The following is a 19,918-nucleotide window of genomic DNA, read 5'->3' on the forward strand; positions in this document are numbered from 1 at the left end:
TGTATGTAAGCACCTAGCACAGATCATGGCACATAATAGATACTATATAAATGCTTATTCCCTTCCCTTCTCTTTCCTTAGATAGGGTCAGTAACATTACTGTCATTGTACAAGTGATACAACATAGGCACAGGGAGGCTTAATGATTTGTCCAAGGTCACGTAGCTAATAAATGAGGAACAAAGACTCAAGCCTCAAGTTTTCTAAACCCAAGTCCTATGTTCTTGCCATTATACCCAATAACATGTGGGTAGAAACCTATGAATGTAGGTTTCGATGTTTTGACTCATGCCATCAATATAAAGATATGTAGATAAGTTCCCAAGAATGGTGGTAAGGTAGGGGTGTGTGTGTGTGTGCACTCACATGTGTTACTGGAATCAAAAGAAATAACTACTGGCCATTTTGTACTGCACTAAATTATCTTTAAAGGTCAACTAGCTCACAGCTGATCTGCAGGGATGCATTTTCATAATGCTGATGCAAATACCAATGAATACAGAAATCTTGACTTACATGCAGCAATGTCCTTAAAATATTACATAGCTAATTCTTCCTCACCTCCAGACCTTCTCGAAGCAGTCCACCAGTATGTGGGTCTGAACTGGTATCTTCTTACCAACTGGTCCAAAACTATATCGAGATTTCAGAGGATTTTGTTTTTTGGGCTATAGGTCATGCCGTGGTCACTGAGGCTCTTGAAACACACTCCAAATCCCTAGTGGAAGTTTAGTCATGTTTAGTTTTAGTCACCTGTAGTTTTGGGACTCCTGCATATAAAGTCAAGGTGTTGCCACTTATTCCTGAATATTAACCATTCAATTTACATGTGATTTTATGGTATCCTTTCATGTAGACTATAAGCTTCCTGAAGGCAGAGATTTTTTTTTTTCCCTTTTGTATTTGTACTTAATTGAATGCCTGTCACACAGTGGAAACTTAATAAATGCTTGGGCATTGGCTGACCATAATTCTAAGGGAAAAGGAATGGATTGACCGGTCATCTTAGGCCATGAAATGGTCCCTATACTATTTAATATGATCACATTTTTCCAACTCTTTGCATTAGCATTGTTCATTAAGCAGCTATAATTCTGCCTGAATTTGGAATCCAAGAACCTTGATTAGAACCCTGGAGTTCTTACTCCCTGTGGGATCTTGGACAAATCATTTAATTTCTCTCTGTCTTCAGTTTGCTAATCTTGAAAAAGGGGCAGTTGTACTAGACAATCTTTAGTTCTAAATCTTAGGATGTCATGACAATGGAGAAGCCTGAGATAGACATAAAGGAAGAAATACCAGTGAGTACTGCAGTGAAAACAGCTAATGGAAAAAGTGATAAATTTGAATGAAAGATGTCCACTGCAGTTAAGAAGGAAAACCAAGTTGTAACAGCAGTGTACAAATGAAACTGAAAAAGATCTAAGGGTCGAATTAGATCATAAGCTGAACATGAAGCCTCAGTGCAAGTTTATGTTTAAAACCCTAGGAAGACATGGGTTTAAGATATGTTTAAAGCTAGATTTAAGAACTTCTTAATAGTTTCAGAAAGAAGCCAGGTGCTCTTTTTCTAGAGATTGAAGAACAGTGAATGCACCTGCCAAGGTGGGATAGTTTAATCTGTAAGTTTACTGAAGATTCTGTAAGACAAAATTTAGTAACTGGCAGTCTGCAATGCCCAAAGAGAATACTCAAAGAATACAGATTATACTTGCAACTAGTGATGCAACAGTCCAAAGATAGCCAGATTTTAAAAAAATTATATTTTAGTAAGAAATTTTAAAAGGCAGCATGGCTTAGTGGATAGAGAGTGGACCTGGGTTCAAACCATCCTTCTGCTATACTGACTCAATGTCCCTGGATAGGTCATTTAACTTCTTAATGGCCCATAGGAACTTTTTAGAAGTCTATGTATTACTGAGCAGTTTCTGAGCTGCCTTAGGATTTTTCTCATTGACAGTTCCCCAATACAACGAAATCACAGGTCTGATAAAAGGAAACAGAAATACAACCTGGGGACTTTTTTTTTTTTGGCCCAGTGCCTAATGTACAGAATCAGACCCAATTATTTCCAATTTAGCTAATGATGTCAGTGGTTTAAAGTGGTAATCAGGTCAAGTTAATTGCTTCTGGAATAGCTTTCCTCCTACGAGAGGGAAGCCACTAGTTTGGCTGTTTCAGTGAAAGTTGTTGAACCGTCTTTGAAAGGCTCTGACCATTTGCTCTCCAGGCAGACTGTAGCCAATGAAATGGTCCTACCGACCATCCCGAAGTCCCTACCATCATCTATCCAAGTTTTCTTAACTTTAAGTTGAAAATGTAAGAAATCCAAGCAGTATTGATGGCCTGATAAATATTTGGAGGAGAAAAAAAGGTCCCACAAAATGACAAGCACTCAACATAATATAGAAATGTGAAAGGAAATTAGTTAGGATAAATATTTATTTCCACATAACATTTCTTAGTTGTGAAAAACACAATATCCTATTCACATATACACTTTACTTAAACTTTGTAATAAATTACATCCAAGAAATTCAGCAATTTTGACCAGGAATATGAAATTAGAAGTAAATATATAACACTACATTTGCATTATATTTTGTGTGATTTCAAAATGTTGGGATTAACATAAGGATAGCATTAAAATTCACACAAGAACAGGGTGACTATAAAAAATGCTCAGAAACACAATGCCATTGGATACAGTGATTGCTTAATAGTCTAATAGATGATCATGTGAAACTTTCACTTCACTATGATCTCTTTTTTTTTAATAGAAGAGTTATTAACATATCAAAACACAAGAAGGCTGCTTTGGGGGCTGACTGGCATGTATTTCTAGTCTAAATCATAAACCAATTGGAATGTTACAAAGTAGCATCTGTATTATTGAATACATGAAAACAATGTATGTAGAACAGGAAGTTTCTGTACTTTGTCGCTGCATTTATAAGTACAATCTTTTTGTTGTTAAATGCAAATCCTTCTTTGCATCGTTGAGGCTTGTTTCCATTTAAATAACTACTTAGAGGGCTGTGAGAGAAATTTCTAGGAAGTGATGAGGTCAAGACTACTACAGTAGTCAAGAGAATGCTACAAAACACTGCTCAGGAAATTTTTCCTCCTGCCATTGAGTACGGAAAACAAAATCGCTTTGAATAAAAGTAATTAATGAATTGGAAGAACTCTGAATCCTTGCAAAAGTGAACATTAAAAAAGTGACTATGGGCATTCCTGGAATCCCAAAACATTAAAATGGTTATTAGAGTCAGTCATTATTGAGCATCATTAAAAATGAATTAAAAAGTTATTCTTCCAAATAGTACTCCAGAATCGGAAATAGCCTTCCCCTCTTCTACAAGCTTGGTAAAAATGGGATTACTTGGTACAGATTGAAATACCAATTGGAAATTCCCCTGGTCAGTAGCTGAAATGTTCAGTTTGAGGTTTATTTCTTGACAGCATGCATTTTTAATAGAACAGTAGAAAAGCGTTGCAGGAAAAAAATCACAACTGGACACCTGTCAACCTCACATTGGAACAAGATTCCAACCTGGCATGAAACAGGGCAGGATCCTCAGTGGTAGACTTATTGTACACATGGGTATTTCTTATACAATGATTCATCATGTGGTATGCTGCATGTGTATAAATAAATGCTGATTTGGAAAAACTTGGTGTCAGAGAAAAAGAAACTTAACCACATAGTTCAGACAAAGGTTTATATTGAAAACATCCCCAAACTGTTTATAAAGCCATCAGTTCATTGATTTTAATATTTCCTATGATCCATATTGGATAATGTAATCACAACACACATTCTGAATAAATGCTGTCTGAAGGTCTCCCTTCAATGTCTGTAATTCTTTTAAAACAAGATATGAAAAGATTTCTTTATTTTGATTCCCCCAAATGACTTTATGCTTCAGGTAATACAAATTTTAAAATATTAAATGCCTTTTATTGAATCAAGGAAGACAGCACAAATAGAATTACCTTAAAAAAGCTTTCTGACTAACTTTTTGATTTGGGTCTTTTGAAGTAAGTCATTAATGCTAAGCTATAAAAATCAGAAAGAAGTAGGGTGACCTTTCAAATTTCCTTTGAATGAAATTTATTGGCATCACAAGGCCAGGAAAGTAGTAAAATAAAAGTCAACGCACATGAGTCCTCTCTTTCAGAAAGCAACTGCTCTTAAGAGATTGATGACATGAATTTTAGTGTTTGTCAATGGTTAGTCCAGCAAGGAACTCACAGGTTCTTGCTTGCGCTGGCTACCGGGGATGTTCACAAGGCTGTCTCACCGCACAGAAGTTTTAGATGAGGAACGATATGAGTATTGCACTACTTACAGTGCGGGCGTGAGTTTGGGATGAGAGACAGAATTTACAATACGTGATCAAAGCCGTTTTATTAATAATTGTGGCACTCTTCTTGTATGTTTGTAAAAAGAAATTGAAGAACAAGTCATAGACAAGTCTCCCTGTCAACACCTTTCCCTGAGTCAGCTTTCTTCTCTTTTCTGCCTTCAGTGCTGGAAGGGGGGAAAGGAAAAGTCTGTTACTGTCAATGCCACCACACCTTCTGTAAAAACTGCCTGGTCCCCTTCCCTTCTCCTGAAAAGATGCCCTCCTTTAAAAAAAGAAAAAAATCCCCCCAAACCAGACTCCCCCCCCAAGATGCATTAATTTTTCATGCTACATAGCACAGACTGACCAGCAACAATTATACAACTCTGAACTGGGTAGGATACAAGCTGTGGGCCAGAATTTCAGAGAGGGCAGAATGAATAAAATTGGAAGTTTTCAGACAGATCTGAAAGCATGCAAGATTCACACACTTGTCATTTTGGCAAATGAAATTGTTAATGATTGTTGAAAACACCCGTCATGATACCATCTTAAGACAACACTGACACTTTGTTAAATGGAACAAACAAGAAGTCACAGTTGTTATTTCTTAGTTCTGCTGACCCTCCGTTTGCTCCCACCTTCTTTATTGAATGGTGCTTTGTGGGAGGAACATGTCTTGGTCCCTTAGGGCACATCTCCTCCATTGTGGAGAATGATGACACTCCATCAAAAAAACTGAACACCCTGTCCTCCAGCAGTCTGATGTCCACTTGGGAAGACCAAGCCTCACAGCCAGAAGAATGGCCACTCCATTCACTTATATTCTGAATTTGCATAGTCTGAAAAGGGTTTTTATCTTATTTTCTTCTCCAAATCAATTTGTTAATAATCTATACCTACTGTGAAACACTATCCTCTCTTCTTTTTCCCTCAAGACTCAAAAATTTTCCCACTATTACATTAGCTGGTTGTCTGGCAAATGTTAATTTAAAAAAAAAACGTATTATGTTGACGTTTGAATTGTAAGCATCTGGGGACATGGCTTATGTCTCACCACTCTGTGTTTTTGCACCTGCCTGGAATATACTTTCCTCACCTTGGCTTTTTAGAATTTCTAGCTTCCTTCAAGACATGGCTCACTGAAAATTCTTTTAGGACTTTCCTTGTTATTAGTGGTACCTTTTCAATTCTATATTTGTCTGTTTTTATCTATTTACATCTTTATCTTCTTCCTCCATAAAATGTAAGCTTCAGTGATAGGTTGCTTCTTTTTTGGTGTCTCTAATGCCTAGAAAGTGCTTTGTACATAGTGGGCATTTAATAAATGCTGATTCAATTGGATTATGAAGTGAAGCCTTAGTTAACTATGGGCCTCTACATAGTTTTTCCTGCAGCAGTTACCACCCTGTTCTTGTTAACAGAGTCTCACTTCTGACCAAGATGCCTGACTGAAGAGATTTTGCACATCCCTAATACTAATTTTTAGCCCTCAAGCTACTAATTCCTTCATGGCCAATAGCTCACATTGTCAAATGCATTCTGAAAGTGCTTTAGAATGATTTTATTCTTCCACTTTTGCTAGAAACAGCCCTTCTCAGTTGTCACCATCACCAGGCACCATCAGGTAAGGAGTGCCCGAGCTTCTGCCATTCATGGCAGGCTGCCAGATCTCTGAGAGCTAGTGTGAGCATCTGTGGCACCCTGGGTTGGAGCCTGCCACATGCCTCAGCACATACCACTTACAGGTCACAGCGAAACGACTTTCTTTTCTTTCATTTGCTTTTCTCATGAGGAAGGGTGACAGTATGCACATGATGTGCTGAGAACCTTAATTCTATATTTTTAAATCCTCTATCTGCATATCTCAATTTCTTCTCCTTCCGTTCTTTCCATGTGACAAGTTTTAATGACTTTCAATATAACAACATCTCCTTGAGTCCTACCTGACTGTGAGTTATTTTTGCTCTGTGCACTACACTTGGGATGCACCCCACTTTTAAAAAGGCAGAGGTCTAGCAGCCATTAACGTTCCAGAGGATGTCTCTGGGAAATGCCAAGGCCTGTGTGTTATATAGATTTGTACCCAATGTGGTACCTACCACACTTCTGTCTTTTCCAGCAGGTCCTCCCCCCTACCCGTACCCGCTATTATCTACACTTTTTTTAATCTTCCTTCAATCTCTCACTTCCCTGCCGCCTATGAACAATGCCCATTTTTCTCTCAGTTTTAAAATAAGCTCATTTTTCCCCAATCACTTCTCAACAAGTAACAACCCATATCATTCCTTCCCTTCTCAGCTAAATTCCTTTAGAAAGCCAGAGACAGTAGGTGTCTCTAGTTCATTCTTCTCACTCTCTTGTAAAGCCTCTGCAGTCTGGCTTCTGTCTTCGTCATTGAGCAGAAACAGCCCATTCCAAAGTTACCACTGATTGCCAGCTCTAGTGACTTTTTCCCAGTCCTCATCCTCTTTCTGAAGCATTTGCTACTGTTGATCACCTTCTCCTGAATATCGTTTCTCTAGGTTTTTCTAACACTGCTTTTTCATGGTTTTCCTCCTACCTGTACATCTGTTCCTTTTTTAGGGTCCTTTATTAGATCTTCATCTATGTTGTGCCCACTAATCATGAGTGTTCCCCAAGGCTCTATCCGGGGGCTCCTTCTCTACTCTCTTTTCTCTCTGTCCATCTGTCTCTCTCCATCTCCATTGGTAATCTCATTAGTTTCTATGATAGGATTCTCAGATCTATATATTGAGACATTGTCTCTCCTGAGCTCCAGCAACAAGTTTTGGCAACAGACTGTGTAGGTGAGGCAAGAGTGATTGAGTTGAGGATCTTCCTGAGATTGCAAATGTGGGTGAATGGAAACATCATCGTGCCCTTGATGATAACAGGAACATTGTGAAAAGTGGAGGACTTCAGGAAAAAGATAATGAGTTTTGCTTTTGACATACCGAGTTTGAAATGTCTGAGGGATACAGTTCAGGATTTCCAAAAGGCAGTTGGTGATGCATAGGAGAGATATTCTCTGCCAGTTCATCCTCACTGCCTGGAAAGGTTAGTATTTTTCCTTATGATAATTAAAGATAATAGGACACTGAGTGGAGTATCGGGATACGATGGAAGGAGTAAATGTGCTCGAGGCATCCAAGTAATTGAATCTCATAAAAAACAATTCCCTCTCTAACTCTTGTTTGGTTACTTAGTTGTGTCTGACTTTTTGTAAACCTGTGAACCATACCATACATGGGGCTTTCTTGGCAAAGATACTGGAGTGGTTTACTTCTGCAGCGGATTAAGGCAAGCAGAGATCAAGTTACTTGCCAAGGCTCAGACAGCTAGTAAGAGCCTCAGGCTGGATTTGAACTCAGTTCTTCCTGACTTCAGGCCCAGTGCTCTAGCCACTGAGCCATTTAGCCACTCCTCTCTAATGCTACTGATATGTGATTCCTACGTACATTTGCTCAGCAGCAATAGCAGTAGGTTCTTATGTAGCTCCTTCTAATTCCGTGGATAGCAGTCTCTGTGAAGCAATGGACTTCAAGTTGGATGAAAGTCCACTCTCAAAACTACACCCCAGACTCAATCCCAGCTAAGGATTTTTAATGCATCATGGCAGTGAAGATTTTAGGTCATAGGTATGGGTTTTACAGTTAGTCCTCTTAACTGCCTTGGATCATTTATTTATATTTTTTACAAATTCATGTTGTCTGAAATACAGTTAGAACAGAGAAGAAACAAAGGGGGCTCATTGGCATGCAGTATTTGTTGAAGGGGGTGATGAGGATTACTTCAAGGACCAGAATAGCAAGTCTAGTGTTATATATAATCTTTCTTTCATTTAGGAAACACCCCAGGCTATGTCATCTACTGTTATTTTCATGCTTCACTGAATTGAATTAGTGCTTTACTTAATGGGGAATTTTGTGGATTTTGAAAGCTACAGGACTTGGCAATTACTGAACTGGATAATCCATTTCAAACTGTCCCTAACTGAAATAGTGCTATTTAAATGGGACTTATTTCAAATGACCCATCCAGTATGCTGGACTAATACCAACCAATACTTGTACATCACTTGTATTTTCTGCATGACACAAATTGAACCCTTTGATCAGATGTGCTGTTATTTAAAGGTGTTTCTTACAATCTCCCTTGAGAATTCTCTGAAGTATTTGATAGATGAAAGTACATGAAACAATTGCCAAATACAACTGTTATAGTTAGTTTCACTTACAAAAGGCACACCGAAATATCCTAAATTGGCACAAAACCTCACACTCTAGTGTCTTCTAGGGCAAATAGCTACCAGCTCTGTTGCCATCAACTGAGATCCAAGGTGCAACTCCAGAACCTAATGTGTTAATATTCTCAAGGTAATTAAGATCCAAGTCCTCAGCTACCAACTCTACCTTGAGGCCTTTTTACACCAAGAGGCATGCTGCCAGGTTATGCCAGGGTATAAACATTACACAGCCCCTTTGCCCATAGTAGGTACTCAATAAATGTACATTGTATTAACAGGTGAATGAATGAGTAAATGAATGAATGATGCTTGTGGCATACTACATTGATGCCCTTATTTGGCTCTAAGTGTAATAATGTTGCTACTGTTCTCAGAATTTCTTGAGAATACCTATTTCCATTGGGATTCCATAGCTCTACAGCTGAATAGCATTAAAAGACATGTAAGAAATCTTCTCTTGGGAGGTTTACCCTTTGGAATGCAGAGAAACTAGCTGAACCTTCACTTCAGTGTAGTATAGGTAGTATAGTAAAGTGGGAAGGGATTATATTAGGTGTCACAAGTCTTGGTTCCTGGACACTGATCTTCCATTTACTAATCATCTGACTTAAATCACTTAACGTCTCTGGTCCTTAGTTTTCTCATCTGCAAAATGGAGATAATAATACTTACTTTGCCCTACTTCACAGTGTTACTGTGATAATCAAGTGAGGACATGTTATGTGAAAGCACTTTACACATCAAAAAGTATTTTTTTTAAGTGTAAGCTATTACTCCAGAAATATTTTGAAACTGCATCAGTGAGAACCCATAACTGGTCATTAATAGTAGACATCATTGACTACACTCCAGAATGATTCCTTTAAATGGAGTGTATTAAAATTACATTGAGTTATTCTCCAAAGTCAATCTGTAAATATGCTGGTAATTTGGAGAAGTATTTAAAAAAATAATCTTTTCTGGTAAAGGGCAGTACTTGAAAACTTTTGGATCTGGTATTTAGTTTAAGGAACACTTAACATTAGAACACTTAGCATTAGAACACATTAACTGTTGGCTTGAGTCACAGCAAAACAGATGGACAGTCTAGACTGCTGGTCTAGTTAATACAGGAAGACACACAACAGTCCCTGAAGTAAGCAGTTCCACAAACCAGATTGTCCTCCCTTACTTGTATAGCTTCCTTGTCCTGCCTTTCATTTGGCACATAGTAAGTGCTTAATAAATGCTTTTTAAAAAATCATTCATTTTTGTCCTGTAAGCCTGGCCTTCACACTGAACACTAGTGAAATGTCTTTACAAAGACTTTTTTTTTTTGGTTAGGACTTTAGGATCAGTCAATACAAGAAAACAGATTTCTATGTAAGTAGACAGCTCCCCTTTCTAGAATCCTTCAATATTTCTCCAAAACTCTTAGATGGTCACAGAAGCATTATGGATCATTCTACTACAAGACAGAGTTATTTTGAATACTGAGATTAAATAGGTCTTAGAATAAAAAGTCACATCTATGGAACCAAATGGAGAAACTCACAAAGGCTTTTGCCCCCAGAAACAGAGAACAAGCAATGAAAAATCTGTGGTGATAACTAATGAGTCACTTCGTGTTTTAGCAATAAAAAATAAAACAAAACAAAACAAAAGGAGAGATATCAGTGAGCTGGTCTGTGAACTTCTGAAGTTGAGCCTCTCTGGATTCCCTATGTGTCTTGTTTATGCAGTTGAGGAAGAGAAACAACATTGAAGCAGCAGCATGCCATTTTGGGGTGACAAAAATCAGCAACAAGAGGTGCAGGTTTTACTATTTTTTTATTCCTTCTGTAAAGTGTCAAGCAGACCCTCTCTTGTACCCATGTTCTCGACCATTTCCAAAAAGCAAGAATCCTGGTGTTTGTTTGGATGCATTGGGTAGTGCATACAGGGGAGGTGCCCAGTTTATGCAATTTAAAAAATCAAGGTGTTCTTTTTTTTTTCCTTCTAAGGTAAAAAAGACCAATGCCAGGCTTGAATTGCTTAGTATACCATGGCAAGAACATTACTTAATTGATGGATGAGGGTTTTGTCTACACTCTCATGAGCAGGTGGGCTTCCAAACCCACTTGAAGCATTTGACCAGCTGCCCCAGGGTGTTTCAGTTCAAGACGTGGGCCTGAAGCTAGGGCACTCCATGCCTTTTGCCTCCCCAAAACTTACACAGAATACAGAGGCTGATCGGGTTTTTAGAAGACACCATTTAACATAAGGGGATGCAATCAAGGAATAGGTTTGAGGGAGAGGGTCTTACCTTTGGGGAATCAGCTTCTAGAGTGATTTAGGAAGGGGAGCTTATGACGGAAATGTAATATGAAACAATCAGGTAGAAAAAGTTAATTGAAAACTTTTGGAAATAAAAGAAAATATCAGTTATAGAAAACATTGCAGCTAGTTTCCTCAAATCCCTTGATCACTCTCAAGCAGAAAGAAATACTGCCATGACCCCAGGCTGCCATTTATGCTTCAGCATCAAGGAAGGTGGGGTGATTTCATTTCTGAGTTATGAAGTCAGAGAAATTCATCAGAAAAATCAGATATATGTTGGAATTCAATGGCAAAAATCTGCTTTCTACATGCACATGAAATTGCCTACAAGTGACATACATGTGCTCATGCACACACACAGAGAGGGAGAGATTAGGATTTCCAAGAATTGCAAGTTTTCTAGTGGGCACTATGTGAAGACCCCCAAATGAGCAGGTGGGGTGGAGTGGGTAAAATTAGGAAGCCAATATAATCATTACATGTGGAATGTGGGAAGGAGGGAAAGAGTGGTGGTGATTAGGAACTATAAAACATCATCAAATATCTATGGTGCTTCTTGCCTGAAGCAGATCAGGAAAAACAACATTATAGGAGGCTCAGATGAATAAATGACAGCTTAGGAAATATTTCAAACGGTGTTTTTGGTCTGAGAAAGAAATTTTTGGAAGCATCTTAATTTTGTTTCTAAACATAATTTATGCCTCAATTCTAAAGATTTCTTAGTACAAACTTAAGTTTTCAATTTGATGGTAAATTGATTTTTTTTCTTTAGCTAGTGATTTGAGCTTCTAAAATGCCTGAGATTAATACATCATGCTGTTATTACTTAAAAAATTCAAACCTTTTAGAAGGAAAGCTTGACTCCTTATCTTTTGAGTTTTCTGAGGTGATGAGAAGGTTCCTCCACAATGCTGTTTTTGTCATTTCATCAGAAATGTTGATCACAGATGGATCATCTCTAGATGGGAGTTTACAAAAGTAACAAAAAAAATATTAACTACTTAGGCTGCCAGTACCAGTGGTCCAGTAATGATATGAAATGCAAGGAAAGCATACATATTGTCTGTGTCAGAAACCTTTGCAGTCTTCTATGGGATTCTTAATTTCAAACCAAACAATCATGAAAAATGAAAATCCAAAACCAATTCTCAATATCCCAGGCATGTAAACCATCGACTCTAGGCAGTGATTTCCTTATCCAAAGTCTGGTGTGTGGTTCATGCACCCAAGAATTCTCCTTGTGGCTTGCAGACCTTTACTGTCATGACATTTATTGTCTCAGACTCTGTGCACTCTGGGAAGGTAGCACCTCAGGATCAAATTTGGGATGGTCCATAACTTCTGCTTCAAGAATGAACACAACTAAACAGCAATGGCAAGGAGCCAGAATGCTGCTGATAGGGAACCATAAGAAGGGAGATTACAGAAGCCAAGCAGACAGAATAGGATGACTCATAGCAAAATGCTGGAAAATGCACAAGTCACAGCTGGACCTCATGTTGAGAAGAGCAGTTATTGCTTTCCTCATGCTTCTAATGGAATGTAATTCCCTTGAGAGAAAGGACTGTTTCATTTTTTTTATCTTGGTATTCTCAGCATCCAACACTGTCTAGCACACAGTAGGCACTTAATAAATGCTTAATGAATATCTTCAGGTTGAGAGTCAATTTCTCTAGTTCCCTCTTCCTCAATGGTCATATGAAGAAACACTAGATGTTCTAACTGTGTGATTGTGGGCAGTCAATTAATAAGCACTAAATGCCAGGCACTGTGCTAAGCTCTGAGGATACAAGGACAAAAAAATGAAACAATTCTTGTTCTCAAAAAGTTTAGATTTTTAGCCTCTCCAGACCTTAGTTTTATAGTTTGTAAGATGGAGAGATTGTTATATTTGATAAGCTCTAAGTACCCCTTTTGACTCTAACAGTCTATAATTCTATGGGTCTTCTGTGGGTCACACAGCAAATATGCTTCAGAGTTAGGACTAGAAATTAGGTCTTCCTGTTTCTGAGTTTATTTCTATATCCACTATTCCACAATAATTCTCACTAAGTCCCTAAGAGGGAAAGAAACACCTTTTGCTACCTACGCTCAGTTTTAAGGGGTAAATAATCATAAAAGATCCTAGAATCCAGTTTTAATGTTAGATCCTGTAAAGCAAAATGTTTCTGTTCTATCTTATTCTTTAATATTGCAACACATATAAAGTGCCTCCATGGGGACAAGCCGTTTTTTATTAATGTGATTCCAAATTATCCAGAATTATTTTGATAGTATAAATTTAATTTTAAATATGGTCACAAAGTCATAAATTAAAAAAAAAATTAAGGTAAGAGTTGTGGCAAAGAGAAATATAGTTTTCTGAAAAAATATTTGGAAATTCTTTATAGATTTTAGGGCTGAAATATGTAGATAAATAGGTATTTGTAGCTCTGAAGAGTGCTACCTTTGGGAGAGTGATATGATGTACATCAACACACAATTTTTTTTTGTTTTTGTTTTTTTGCTAGGCAATGGAGTTAAGTGACTTGCCCAGGGTCATACTACTAGTGAGTGTTAAGTGTCTGAGGTCGGATTTCAACTCAGGTCCTCCTGACTCCAGGGCCCGTGCTCTTTCCACTGTGCCACCTACCTGCCCCCAACACACACTTTTAAAATTTTACATAGTTTACGTATTATATTAGCTATAATAAAGGCCAATAGAAATTCCCTTTGAAGCAACTTTGTGCAAAAAGAGAAAAATTGTGGTTTGTAGATTTTTTTTAAAGGAATTTCTGATCTCATTGGGATGGTTAAGTCTTTTAAGTCAGGAACTGAGCTGAAATTCCACTGACAGTTCTCATAGACAAATTGGTACACAGAATAAGAGTTTAAGGGTTAATATATTCACCAGGTAACTAATTTAGGGAGTAACCATTAAATTTGCCATAGAACCCTCCATCTCTTGTCTCCAAGTTTTAGCACTCACCTTCTTTCATGACCCTCCACCATTGCATCTTACTTTCCCTGACTTCCTTCAAGCAGTTCAAATCCCATCTTTTGCAGGAGCCTTTCCCAATTGCCTACTGGCTAATGTCTTCCCTTTTTAGATTATCTTCCAGCTATTTTCTCTCTATCTTTATGTTACTAGTAATTTACATATTTTCTTCCTCATTAGAATGCATGTTCCCTGAGGGTAGGCACTTTTTTTGTCTTTGTTTGTATCCTTCTTAGCAGTGGGCCTGGAATATAGCAAGCAATATATGCTTGCTGTCTAATTGTTGGCTGAGAAATGAAGCTTGACTTAATAAGTCTGGTCTTGTTTTCTGAGTGGATTAGACCAAGGGTACTTTCAAAGAGAATATAAACATAAGAATTTAAGAGGTGGTAAGATTTTAGGGATTGATTAGTCCAATTGTTGATATGTTTAATTCTAAGGAAGCTGCCAACCAGAGTGGGAGGTGACTTACCCAAATTCACACAACTGAGTGTGTGAAATCACATTGTTGAGGGACAGAATCCAAGGTTACACAGCTGAATGTGGCAAAGCTAGGCCTAAAATTCAAGTGTGGTCTCCTGATTCCCATGCTATCTCTGGACTTCAGCAACAATAGAAATTTATCTGCTTATCAAATTCAAAAATAGAATTCATTGTGCTTTCAGTGCCTTTTCCTGTTGCCAGAAATGATGCTTTTTAAAGGTCACAGATTAAGCATGTACATTAAAGAAAGCATCTTACCTATAATGCCCTTCCAGTGGGAGCTGCACTGTGCCCTCATCTTCCATGGCTAACATACTTTGTTCTTCCTGGGAAGACAACATTCAAAGTCAGTACATTACACCTGACAGTTCTCCATTTTACTTTAAAGAACAGGGATGAATTAATCTTTCGTTAGCTTATTAACCCTAAGAACCTCTCCTTTTTTTGTATTTATTAATGTTAACATGAGTTCTTTTAATAAAACATCAGTTACCAAGAACACAAGTAATTAAGGGTGTGTTACCTCAAATGCTATAATTTAAGTGTTAACAACAATCTTTTTCATGTCACTCAATGGAAAATCTGATTCATTTTCAAAAAAGAGTTTTTATACCAATTTTTTTTAACTGTGAACTAAATTTACTGTTATGTAATGAGGACTTCAAGATTTTGGACTATGTTCCAGAATATTATCAAGGGAGTTTGTGGGATGTACTCCTCCATATATTTTTCAAGTAAGGGGAAGGAGTTTTTTTGAGGTGATTGAAATGCAGGCTTGCTTAAAGACTAGAGGAATGGTCTAGGGCTCTTCTCAAGGGTTGTCCAGCATTAAATCCCATGGTTTAAGTTTTCTTTTGCAATTATATTTTTTTCTCCTTCCAAGAAAAGGAGAAAAGATCATTTGGAGAGATCATAATCAATAATAATAATGCAATGAGGCTCCTAAGGTGAAAGCATTTTCCTTCTCTGTTACATAAACGATCAAGTGCCTTGCAGAGCTTTGAATCCATGCTGCCCAGATAAAGTTAACCTTAATGGCTACTATGAAATATAGTAAGTGGAATACTGTGTTATTTATGGTATTGAGTATAAACAAACTGCTATTGCTGTACCCAAAGAGAAGGTTTAGACATTTCTAGGTTATGACTCAGAGTCCATGTGCCAGTCTGGAAAGGGGCCAACTAAATTCCCCAAATTTGAAGAAATATTAAGGACCATGTAAAATCATTAAGATTGTTGAGCTGGTCATCAAATCATCAGTTTTAAACTCTTGACCACAGGGCAAACTGTTTCAATTCTATTTGTTACCAAGATGAAAGTGTCAAAGCTTGACTATCTTAAAACTACTTTATGATGGATTTCATTAATATTTGTGCTTACCACATAAAAACCCAGATAATTTGCATTTGTATCACTAACAGTCCTATCTCAGGGTACATTATATTACATTTGGACCTGAACAGCCCTCAGAAGTGTTGTGCACTTAGCTATAGTTTATTGGCTTTGGGAGATAGCTGGTTTGCAAAAATAATAATAATAATAAAATAGGCTATAGCATATACATTGTTCTGACCTATAATTTTATCACGGAGAATATGGGAGAATAGCAAATGCATCCTGCCAAAGTGGAAAGTTAACACCTGCCACATGATGAGTAAAATAAAAGTGGAATGTATGACAACAAGAAAATCATAAAGTGATTTCAAAAGTCATACTTCCCTGGAAAATGAGTTAAAGACTTGAATGCTGAAGGAACGCTTCCCAAATGAGATAGCTCTCTCTATAATGCAACATTTCTTTCCATGGTTCTCCAGTGAATGATAAGCATTATATGTGGTGTATTCTTTCTAACTCTGAATAAAATATCAAGTACTTCAGTGAGAAAAAAAAAAGTCTAAATCTTGCAGAGATGAGGTCATAGCTAACAATGGTCAGTCAACCTGAAGGTGGAGATCCAAGACCAAAGCTTGGAGAACAAGGATGTTTTTCCCCCTTAGATGATTTTCCACTTTTCTCTCAAATTACTTTCAATAATTATTTTGCACTCTGTGGCTTGTTAGCATGCGTGGGCTTTATACAAGTCATAATTCCATCCAAACAAAAACTCATCACCTCTAAAGATAGCTTTTCCAAGTCATGCTTATCTGAAAAGAAAGGTGGCAGAGCATCGGCTGCTTTCAGTGCCAGAAGGAAGCTGGGTGGGCCTGCAGGAGCACAGAGACTGCATGCTGCGTCCCTCAGGCATCTCAATAAGGAAACCAAAAAAAAAAAAAGAGGCATGCTTCTTGGGAGGAGCATCTACTCAAACACAAGGGGTCAGTCACATGGATTGACCTCAAGGCAATCACTACCCCAACTTATATCAACCTTATGGAAGAACAGACGTTAGAGGAAGCAGCTCTGCCATAATGCCATTCTGGGAATTCATGCTATGGGAGGGGCTCAAAGGTAAAAATATGCTTTGCAACAAAGTCCTTGAATCACTTCAGTTACTAAGCCCTCTTTGATGATGGGGCTCAGCCACTTTATGCATAATCCCATTCTATAGTGAATAGTAAGAGATCCAGGGTCTTTGGAGGTTGAGGAGCTAGGTAGAGGAGTGGGTAGGGCACTGTACCTAGAGGCAGGACAGACTTGAGTTCCAACTGCCTCAGACACAGTGTCACTTCCTCCTCTCAACCTCAGTTTCCTCATCTGTAAAATGGTGACCATAATAGTGTCAATCTCATAGGGCTGTTATGAAGATCAAATGAAATTTTATTAATATATAGAGAGGGAAAGAGAGAGAGAGACAGAGACAGAGAGAGAAAGAGAGAGAGAATTCTTTGCAAAACTTAAAAGCACCATTTAAACGGTAGCTCTTTTCCCAAGGATGTCTGAGTGCTTGGCAAATACTTGGCAAATATGAACAAATGAATAATCACATTTAAAATAGATAGCCCTAGTTGCTCAAAGCATTTTTAACACTAATAACTAAGGATAGATATTGGTATTCTTTTGCAAGAAATGGGAACCTGAGACCTGGAAAAGTTAAATGACAAACCCAACATCAGTCAATTAACCAATTATTTCAACACATTTATTGAGCTACATATAAGTACCTATAAAGCACAAAGAGGAAGTTTTTAAAAATGTGAAGTCTATAGGACTCTGTTAAGGAGCTTACACTATAGTTGGGGGAACAAAGCATATAAACGTGGTGCCAAGTAGTGAATTATAACTGCCAAATAACCATCACTGACAAAAAGTGATCCAGAAAGAAGAAAAATTCCTTGAGATGAAATAGTCAATGAAGGTTTTCACAAAGGAGGAGAGGTAAGATTTGAGCTAAACTGCAAAGGGGAAGTGGGACCTAGATAGCCATAGAATAAGGCATTTGCTTTACAGTGGGGGGGGGGGATGATGGTGGTGGTGGTGGCAGGGGATACAAATGGATTTATATTGGGGAAGTAGAGGGAAATGAGATTTAAAGATGGGAATATCAAGCTGACGACATTGAGCTTTGATGTGTGTGTGTGTGTGTGTGTGTGTGTGTGTGTGTAGTATAGTCTTTTTTTCCTTGTTCATTTCTTTATTACTATAATCTTTATCAAATCTGTGATACAGATAAGAATATCTCTTAGGTGTCATAGTTCCCTGCAAATGCTCTTTTTAAGAAATAGTCGACATTTGTCATTATTGAGGAGCAAGTGGTTGTTTTAGAAAGAGCTCTTGACTTCTCAGAAATCTCCGACCAAGGGTCAGTTGCAAGTCCTGCTTTGTCTTTAAGATGTCTGACCACGAGTAAATCTTTACTTAAAAGCTCAGCCCCAGTTTTATCCTTTGTGAAATGCACTACCTACGTTTGAGAACTGTTCTGATAATCAATGAATATATGTGAAAGTACTTTGTAAATGGTAAAATTTTAGATAAGTTTAAATTGTTATTACTCCTATTTTATAAAATGAGACTTTTTCTACACAAACCAACAAATCTATGGTCCTTAAGATGCCCAAAGCATAATTTCACCCTTGGGCAAATAAAAATTCTGATTTGACCACTTTCTAAATCAAAAATAAGAGTCTCAGTCACATTAGAATTGTATAATGGATAGAGTACTGGGCCTTGAGTCAGACACTTCAGATGCTTATTATGTGTATGACCCTGGGCAAGTCACTTAATTTCTGTTTGCCTCAGTTTCCTCGAATATAAAATGAGAGTAATATTGGCATCTATCTCATAGAGCTGTTGTGAGGATAAAATGAGATAATATTTGTAAAGCACTTAGAACAGTGCCTGGTACATCTTAGGTCCTATATAAATGCTACTCTATCTCTCCCCTTCCTGGGCTCTTGTAGTCATTAAACTATAAATGAATTAAGGACCAGGCAGACAAGTGGGAAAGCGTTCTTAATCTAAAACCTCTACAAATACAAGACATTATTCTTGTTGTTACCATTATCATTAAGTTGCTAAGGTATCATTAAGCACCACATTTTAAAGCCCAGAAAAGCAAGAGCAACCATTTCCATATGGTAGAAGAAAAGGCAGCTTTAGTGGATTGGTGGCTGGATTCCCAGCATATGGACTGAGAGACCCTGAGCAAATCTCCAAAGCACTCAGTGCCCCAAGCAATCCTCTAAGCCTAAATTGCAATGAAGGTGCAGACTTGTTTTGGTAAAAAAAAAAAAGAGGGGGGCCTTACCTGGACCCCCTTGTACAGTGCCAACAAGGTACAAAGCCACATTTTTTTTTCTGATAATTTAAAAAATGGTTTGGGTAGGACATGTTCAGAAAGACTTAAGAAATTACAGAATAAGAAGCTCATTCAATATCCTTTGAAAACATAGGCATTTATTGAAAATTAAACATTTTCAGACTTCTGGAAAGTCTTCCCAATGGCATCCATTTACTACATTTGGAAAAGTTTCTACAGACAAGAGATTCTCTCCTAGTTTTCAACTCCATTACTTCTCTTTATTTTCATTAAACATTGCTTACTAGCCTCTACCTTTCCTGACCAAGCCCTAGGATTTTGAGCCACCAAGTACTCAAATGATTGCCACTTCAATGGGTGCATTTGTAGGTTTTCCTAAGTCTCTTTGCTGTGAGTGTTATGTGTCTCCAATAGACTATAAGTTTCTGGAGGACCTTGCCTTCCATTTCTTTTTGTCTCTCCTCTAATGCTTCCATACATGGTGAATATTCAACTGACTTATACTCAACACAAAGCACATGACTTTATAACTTCCTCACAGCTCAAACTCTAGGAAAACAGAAGTCAATGAGATTTGTCTGAAATGGACTCTGTAATCCACTTGGTCAAAAAATGCACCCACATTCTTCCTCATTAGTGAAATATATAAAATCCTTTCCATTTGATAGATATTAAGTCCTGAGAAATATTTAACTAGGGAGGGTGCTGGTGTTTCAGACGCATTTGGACATCCAGAATTTGATTCTTAAGTCTTTCATTTACACAGAGCAATGTGTAAAATGTCAGGGTTCCAATATTCATTTCTACCCTGATTATAATCCTTTCTTTCTAAAAACTGAAACATATGCATATGCATATGCATG

General features: G+C 37.6%; 2 protein-coding genes across 7 annotated transcripts in view; one reads left to right on the top strand and one right to left on the bottom strand.

Annotated features, from left to right (window-relative positions):
• Nucleotides 1-19,918, top strand: part of DPP4 (dipeptidyl peptidase 4) — a 296,755-nt gene that overhangs the window by 104,739 nt on the left and 172,098 nt on the right. The gene's annotated exons all lie outside the window — the stretch shown is intronic.
• The window catches only part of SLC4A10 (solute carrier family 4 member 10), a 373,505-nt gene continuing 356,011 nt past the window's right edge, over nt 2,425-19,918 (bottom strand). For 3 of the 4 annotated variants that reach the window (XM_021004923.2, XM_021004925.2, XM_021004921.2), the window contains 3 exons: nt 14,618-14,685; nt 11,741-11,857; nt 2,425-4,537 (listed from right to left, as the gene is read on the bottom strand). In XM_021004923.2, coding sequence (XP_020860582.1) covers nt 4,471-4,537; nt 11,741-11,857; nt 14,618-14,685 — 252 coding nt within the window. In that variant the 3' untranslated portion in view covers nt 2,425-4,470. Of the gene's footprint in view, nt 4,538-10,885; nt 10,926-11,740; nt 11,858-14,617; nt 14,686-19,918 lie in introns of all 4 variants that reach the window. The other variant, XM_021004924.2, reaches the window with a different exon arrangement.

The sequence above is a fragment of the Phascolarctos cinereus genome, unplaced genomic scaffold (assembly GCF_003287225.1).
Source record: "Phascolarctos cinereus isolate Bilbo 61053 unplaced genomic scaffold, phaCin_HiC Scaffold_726;HRSCAF=1367, whole genome shotgun sequence".
Lineage (NCBI taxonomy): Eukaryota > Metazoa > Chordata > Mammalia > Diprotodontia > Phascolarctidae > Phascolarctos > Phascolarctos cinereus.